Source organism: Heptranchias perlo, chromosome 27, assembly GCF_035084215.1.
Source record: "Heptranchias perlo isolate sHepPer1 chromosome 27, sHepPer1.hap1, whole genome shotgun sequence".
Lineage (NCBI taxonomy): Eukaryota > Metazoa > Chordata > Chondrichthyes > Hexanchiformes > Hexanchidae > Heptranchias > Heptranchias perlo.
In genome coordinates, this window is record NC_090351.1 from 11,355,208 (window position 1) to 11,363,369 (window position 8,162).

At 40.6% G+C, this 8,162-nt stretch overlaps 1 protein-coding gene across 1 annotated transcript; it reads right to left on the reverse strand.

Annotated features, from left to right (window-relative positions):
• Window positions 1-299: 299 nt before the first annotated feature.
• On the reverse strand, window positions 300-7,603 carry LOC137344396 (ETS-related transcription factor Elf-3-like). Its single transcript, XM_068007317.1, has 9 exons — window positions 7,464-7,603; window positions 7,106-7,249; window positions 6,210-6,440; window positions 5,509-5,601; window positions 4,530-4,655; window positions 3,554-3,643; window positions 2,598-2,714; window positions 1,751-1,946; window positions 300-1,191 (listed from the first exon to the last, which is right to left on the reverse strand). Exons 2-9 carry the CDS (start codon window positions 7,239-7,241, stop codon window positions 1,092-1,094), a joined length of 1,089 nt encoding a protein of 362 aa, XP_067863418.1. The 5' UTR covers window positions 7,242-7,249; window positions 7,464-7,603; the 3' UTR covers window positions 300-1,091.
• Window positions 7,604-8,162: the final 559 nt, after the last annotated feature.

Here is an 8,162-nt window from a genome sequence, read left to right on the forward strand (position 1 = left end):
ACATTGGTGCAGTGCGCCTCTGTGATAGAGGTTAAGGAGTCGTTGGCAGATTAGAGGCTGCTTTCCTGTTCATCCAAGTGGGCTGTATCTGAACTGGGAGCACCTGATGTAGATATGTAGTACAAAATCCAGGGAAATGTCCCACTTGCAACACTGACAAAGACCCAGATCCCACAGAAAGAATATTTGTGCTTTGTGAGTGCAGAAAATGAAGAGTCCACTCTAAGATTATAAACTTCTATTTCAAACAGAGACAAGTTTGACAAAGTCATATGATTCAGACACATGAGACAGATGGGTTTAGATTTTAAATTTGTTTTTATTTGCAAAATATCAATGTATTCTGTAGGAAAATAAAAAAGTACATACAGATCCATAATTACATGTTTGGTGACTTAAAATCTATCAACCTATTTAGACAATATTTACCCTTGTTTCTTTTCAAAATCATATTTACAGTCATAATCCAGTGGAAATTGTACCAGTCCAGCTGAATAAGTTCCCAACGTTTCAAATTGCCACGAAGGGATGTCAATATATATTTTTATATACACACACAGGTTGTCAAACTCCATAAAACAGATTTTGTACAAAACACACTTCCTGCAATACAGCTACACATAGCTGTATTGCAGGACAAACCACGTCAGCAACACCAACAATGCCAGGATAGAATAAAGAGATTGTTTCTTCGAGCCGTTCACTTTTGCCCAGTGTCTGGAATATCTGTTGTGCACTCAGAGGGTTGTGATCAAACAGCTTGTAGCATGTCCATAACAGTTTAATTGGTTTAATAACCTACTTTGGCCCAAATATAGGCTTACTTTTTCCTGTGCCACCTTTATGACACACACATTTGGCCCTAGAAAGGCTGGAGTCTGATAATGTGGAGAATGAAAAACAAACACAAACATCCATCTTCTCACAAAATTCACCACTTAATGCCCAAGGAGCACATCCCCCAAATGGATCAACATCAGTCCATTGCAGGCCAGGTTATCTCACTCCATCCGATGGAATTTGTTTGCCAGCAAACATCTCTGTAGAGTTTGTGAATTTTATTGGGGGAAAAAAAATAAAGCTTTTTCTGATCATGCATCTCCAACTCTCCAACCACTCGAGTTCTTTCCAAACTTGTAGACCAGCCTTCTCCCATCCACTCGCTCCAGGATTTCACGCTTGTAATAATATCTGCAAGAGAAATGGGAATGGTTAGAGCGGATTATATCCCTGCGTTTCTCTCAACAGCTCTGTACTCCTAGCAAGCATGTTGCTTAGCAACAGAATGTTTAACTAGTTCTTAATTATGATCCTCTCAGTTAAACAAATGAATTAAGTTGTGGAACATATAATCATTCAAAATTAACACTCGTGACACAGATCCATATAGATTGGGTTCCATTTCTAAATACTCAGTTCTTCTTTACCCAAACCATGGGCTGATCAAACAAGATGGCAGACAGATGGTCCACAGTTAGCGTAAGCAGCAGGAGGGGGTGACAGAGTCCCACGCCATCGTGGCTTGGGCATATATCACCGTTCATTCGTGCTCACTGGGTCAAAATCCTGGAACTCCCTACCCAACAGCACCAAGTGTACCTTCGCCACATGGACTGCAGCGGTTCAAGAAGGCGGCTCACCACCACCTTCTCAAGGGCAACTAGGGAGGGGCAATAAATGCTGGCCTTGCCAGCTATGCCCACATCCCCAGAATTTTTTTTTTTTTTTTTTAAATCTACGATCCTCTCACCTCATGGCTCTGCTGAGCTTTTCGTATGTCATGCTGCTGTTCTTTTTCTTCTCTCCCCAGAGCTGAGCGACTGCCTCGGATTTTAGAAATTTAAAGATTCCTTCGGACCGGTCCTCCCATTTCAGAAGGCCGTTGTTGATCTCTGGATGAAGGAGGATATCCCTAATAAACTCCCAGAGATGGGTGCCACGTGGGGCTGCAAAACGAGAGACACACGAATTTAGAAACAAAAACCAAAAAGGATTAAATATATGGGCACAACAGAACATCATAAGTTCAAGGGAGTCCATCAACAAAGTCTCCTTGGTCAACCTAAGTGTTTTGTTGTTACTGAAGATATTAATGGCAGTTCCCAGCTTGGAGTAGTACCAATGAATAAGGCTCAAGTCCAATCAGGTTAGCAAAATCATAATATTAGCATCTCAAAAATGAAATGTCTCAAATTGCTTCACACAATGAAATACTCTGGAAGGGCACTGACTGCTGTTATGTCGGTAAACAGAAGCCATTCTGCAACGACCATGTTTCACAAAACATGAATAATCGGTCCTTCTGGTTTTTAAGTGATAGGAGAAAAAAAAAAATCCAAAAAAGTGGAGGGGTAATGAAGGGAACAGATGTCAAGGGATGGAAGATCAGATTTGATAACAGTAGATGGCTGAATCCAAACTGAATGGATCAGTTAAAGAGCTATCGCCAAGAAAATACATTTAAATCTCATCTGCGAACAACTTTAATGAGAAGGCTCATCCAGAATTGGCTGCCCATTGAATAGAGTTATTTTTGAGGTGCTTTTATTTGGGGATACAGGTTTCTTGTACCATAGTGACAGTACTGACTCACTTACAGTGTTTGCTTTTCTTGGTTTCTACACAGTTCTTTCCTTCCTTGCCAAATTTTCTTGGCCGTCCTCTTCCTCGTTTGGGAGGTTTGGAATCGCCGTTTGAAATTTTGGGAAATCCTTCTGCATTTAAAAAAAAAAGACAGCAAAAATATTAGCCCCATAATATTGGATTATCCACTGGTCAGACTGAAATATATTGAAATTGCTCAGATAGCAATGAGTATGAGGACACGATAATGGACTTTGAGAAAGTGGTTTCAAATGCAGTATAGAAAGGATCAATTACAGTCTTAACTACCAAAAAAATTAATGGTCCTTTATCTTGAAAGAATGGAGCATAAAAGAAGATAAGTCAAAGAAGATAGTAAAACTACACAATTTTTTTTTACATTGTGGGTTTTCTTAAGAAATGAACTTCAATTGTAATAGAAAATATACATAAATAAGGATCTATTGGGATCAGCACAAAGTCCTTCCACCACTATGACCTGGATTCAAGGCCAACTCAGTAGGCAATGGAAGTCTCCTATCCTCTCTCATTTTACTGAGCTCTACAAATAGTGAGGTTTCAACTTTACTGGGTACTAGTCGACAGTGCAAAACAGGCCATAATTCAGCCTTCACTGACACTAAGTGATATGGCTACTGTGAGTAAGACTAACACGGTTGATGTATATGGGAATGTTACAGGAGGGGAGGCTCGTGTAAGATTTGATTTGTTTGGGATGGGGGGGGCCGGCGGAGGGGTGTTGGTTACAGGGCATTGTCAGGACAGCTAACCCTGACCTGGGAGTACATTATACACTGGGTGGAGAGAACAGAAAATATCAGTTCCAATATTCAGCACAAACATCAATTGATAAACAAACCCCACCCTCTTAAAAAAAAGTGAAAGCGAACATAAATGAGAGTTGTTGCATGTCACCCGTCACTTTAAAACAAATTGAAGAAATATTTACCACTGTGGATTGCATATTGACTAGTTCTTGTTGTATGATCAAAATCTGATTCGCTTCCACCGGAGTCTGGGGAGTTAGGTGTCTGGGAACCTGCAACACAAGAAGAATGGAACACATTACATCAAGTGCATCACTGAGTTCATTTAGCTGGACTGTATAACTAAGCAATAAAGGAGAATGTTAAAAATGAAAAAAAATCTTCAATTAACAGGTTTGAATCTCCCAAAGCGATTTACCACAATACAAACCAACATAGCCTTAGGTAATACGGGTACCAAAGACACAGCAGAAGTGAGTATTTGAGCCCCTCTCCCTCCCCAACAGCAAAGGCCTGACTGAGTGGCCCAATAGAACTGCACTTTGCTTGCCTGGTAGACAGGATGGAAGCCAGTGGATGGATCACCATGTGGTGCATGGAGCTGTTCCAACTCAATGGAGAGGAGACAAAAATGGCCTTGCACTTGTTTGCTCACTGAAGATGCCACCTGCTGGCCAACCATGAGCCAGTACTGCCAATGGCCACAATAAGCACACAGCCCAAGCTATCCAACACATCACACTGGGAGATGACCGTCTGGTAACTCCCAAACTAGGGGAGAAAAAAAAATGTATTTTAAAGAAAAAAAAAGTGGAATATAATGAAATCCAGAGTTAGTTCCTACATTGTTTCATGCAGATCTACAGTTCTTATCTACATAAATGGAAATATTTAAATTTCAATACATAAAGTAATGGCCTTTAGCAGTTTATTGTACTGAATGTCTTAATTCAGTACATTGGCTGGTATATTTCACTGGCTGCTCTGATTACTCTCAAACAATGTACAGATTTTGTTTTAATACCTAGTGACTTCAGCCCATTACTTACCCATCAACCGTATAACACAACTAAGCTTGTTGTTTGTAGGAGGCTAGGTCTGCTGTGTACTTTGCGTTGGTGAATCTCACACAGGGTATATTAACAAGGGTCAATTTACCTGGATTGGAGTCATCAATGCTGTATGGAGATGTGGGTGCAGATTCATATCCAGGGTCACTGGGTTGGAAATCAGGCAAGGTTTTCCAATGATCTGGTGATTCTTCATTGTCTAATTCATTCCAGGCTAGGAGCAAAGGAAATGAGTTAGTGAAGATAGAACAGTTTGATGTTTACACAAAACCATGACAGATAAAGGCAACCTTATTAAACACAAACATCACCTCAAGATTTTTTTAAAATGCAGCAAAACTCCATGTTTACTTGGCCAAGGACATAGTAGTTGGCAAGTAAATGAGGACAAACTCCAATAGTTCTAAAAGAATGCAGTTGGCATCATTTCCACTGTCAGGGGTGATGATCACTTGCATCTCCTAGGGACCTTTAAGGGATCCCAAGTCCCTTAACAGCTCTCCCAACTTTTCCTCTTGCCTCCCAATGCAATGCACTGAACTTGACAATCAATTTATTTTGAACGCACAGGTATTGTACCAGCAACTCCTTAGTGCATTTCACATGGAAAAGGAGTTTATAAACTAGCAGCTATAAGCTCTAAAATTGCTGCATGGTCTCCGTCCTCAATCTTCCCTTTTTCTTACCCGCTACAGGCTTTTAAAACTCAAAACTAAGCATCACCTATCCACGATGGGGCATATTTCCTTCTATTCATTAATGTTAAACAAGAAAGTCGAGGTATTGAGTGGGCTCCCAGGCTTATACTCATGCTATTTCACTAATGTAATAAAAGGAATATAGTCTTAATTCATAACTCATCTTTCCAATGTACATCGGGGTCGGCACCACGAACTTTGGTTCCTCAAGAGTCGCACAGTACACCCCTTACTCCAAATTACCAAAGGGTTTTCATTTGGGTCGGCTCAGATTAGTGCAGCCATTAATACCCATGAAATGTTGAATAATAAAAAGCCCTCATTCTTCTCTCAACTCAGTTGAAAGCTTTTTTTTAAAAAAAAACTTACTAATTACTGTGTCCAAGAACTTGTACTCGCTACCATCTTCTGGCAGGATACCTAGCAAGATGTCGTTAATGTCATCGGTCATCAGATCAAAACCTGGCACCAATGAAAAGCAAAATTAATCCATTTTTCTTGCACAACATCTAAGAATATAATCAGTTGCAAGGCTCGTAGATGCTTAGTTTTCTCAACATTCATTTCCAATATCAAACATTAATATATAATCTTCCAAAGTACCTCACACTAGGCATGGGATACATAATATACTGGAGAATTTGCTAACAATGCAGTGACCTTTTAAATGACTGCAACATTAAGGTGAATTGCTAAGTAACAGCAATTCTAACCAAACTAGCTCACTAAGGCAGGATCCCCCCCATTTCTTAAAGGGTACCAGTCAACGGGTACTCGCTGCTACGGCCACTGAAGATCTAAATGATCAACTGCAGCGTCCCCATTTGCCTCAAGTTATTGCTGGCTGACATTAGAACTAGCCACTTGCAAGCAAGTAATTGCAAGTATTAAGTCTAGCAGTAGCCCCTTATGCTCAGTTAGTACTCTAAGTTTACTTCCAATTTATTCAACCATTATTATACATTTCAACTGAGCATTGTCCATTAGGACAGAGACTATGCAGCCACTATGGATAAACAAGCACTTTGCCTAGCTGATGTTCAGCATACTATAACTGCTGCTTTACTTACTGTTTTTACTTAAATCCTGCAGGCTTTTGTAGAGCTCGTCCCCCAGTGGACCAAAGATAGCCACAAGTTGGCCCTTTGTCAGCATCCGGAGAGTGGTTCCATCCATGTCACAGAAGGACAGGTTGATATTGTTGGCATCATACTTGTGCTTCTCGACCTGGTAACTGATCCATTCCAGGACGTGCTGCTTACTCCACAACTGAGGGTCAAGCTGAAACCAAGAGGTGGAATCTAGACAAAAGAAATCAATCCATTAAAGATGATCACGTAGTTCACTCACTGTACAGTCAGCTGCACCGCCCTGAGAAACTCCCCAACCCTACTCCAGAGTTAAGCAATGAATTAGCACAATTCATATTTCCATTTACATCAGCATTTCAGTCTAAGCAAATATGCACTTTTTTTTAGTTTTACTGGCTGCAGATAGAACAGCTGCTCATCACTAACTTTATATGAAGCAATCACCAGATGATTTTAGGTGGGGGTGAGGTCACAAACATTGAAACCAGCAGAAAGTTAAACTGTTAAGAAACCCCAACTGATCCCATAGAATGCTGTTAAAATTGTCCTTTTTTGCAATAATGACAGACTTTTTCAAATTAATGACTGGATATTTTCACCATAGAACCAATTGGCAGGTGTGTTCCAATAGGTTGAGGGCCATCTAGTTAAGCAACACCCAGTGAGGAGCATTCATAATCCTAGCTCTTCAGGAGTTACTTTACTCATTAAACAGTCAGATTTACTTCACATTATACTGCCAAGTCACTGCAACATACAATTTAAAATTAAAACAGATCTACTTCTTTCCAAGATGTGCTATCCTTCAGTCTGTATTTTCCCCCTCCCTTAGCATAGCTTCCTACCCATTGTTATGTATTTTTTCTCTCGCTCACCTAGTATGTCTGTTGGAAGCATTGGGCTGGGTAGCTGTTCCCTGGCGCCAGTAGAGATGGACTGATTCTCTTCAGTCTGATACACAGAGCGCATCACATCAGTCAGAATATTGCCAATCCCATAGGTTGAAGCCATAATAACTCCTGCAGAGAGCATTTAATATTTAGTAAGATACCTACAAGCAAGCACACATTTCTAGAGCTCAAACAGCATTGCAATAAAACGAGTGCACCAAAAAAAATCAATTTGCAATGTAAAAAAGGTGTGAATTTGAGCAAATAAAACTTATTGATTAAATTATTTTAGCTTTTTACTCGCACTGCGGCATCTGTCTATAAACTGGTCAGTAAAATCTACCTTTAAAAGCAGGTCTGGTTCAGCACAACCCGAATTGTAATCCGTACTTTAGGTTGTTCCTCACAAAAAGGTGTTTGAACTCTGACTAAGGATCTCTCACATCCGCACACCTGCCTTTTACCACGACTGCTGGCTGTATTTTGAGAATCGTCATCTTATATAACTCGCCTCGGATCACGAGATGAGATCTCCAGCCAAAAGCCCCACCTTCGGGGGAATTCCTACCTGAGCCCGGGCCATGGTCAACGAGCAGGGATTTGCATAAAAGGGAGAGGAGGGAGATAGAGAAGCACATTATACACCTGGAAATGGGCCAACCCGCCCAGCCAGTGACGGGAAACCAGATCCCTCCCATTAATCATTGTCAGAATTGATCAAATCAACAGGTTTTGCAATGGTGAAGATATGTGTGAACTATTATGGCTTTTATCGCAGGGAAAGTTACAGGGTCGTGATTAAACACGAGCTGGGTGTATTTTCCAATTGCTTCTGTTTGTTTCAAACTAAAAGTTTGCAAAATGGTAAATATTGTCTCTGCACATTTTCAGAGCTGTTAAGGGCACCATCTACTTCACTGGTGTAATTTAAAACTGAACAGTCTGTGACTTGCCCATACTCCCACTCACATAGCTTCTTGACTGCCTGTGTGTCGAGAGTCTGACTCAGGGCCCGCTGGGGACGTTTCATTTTGCTTTCTAT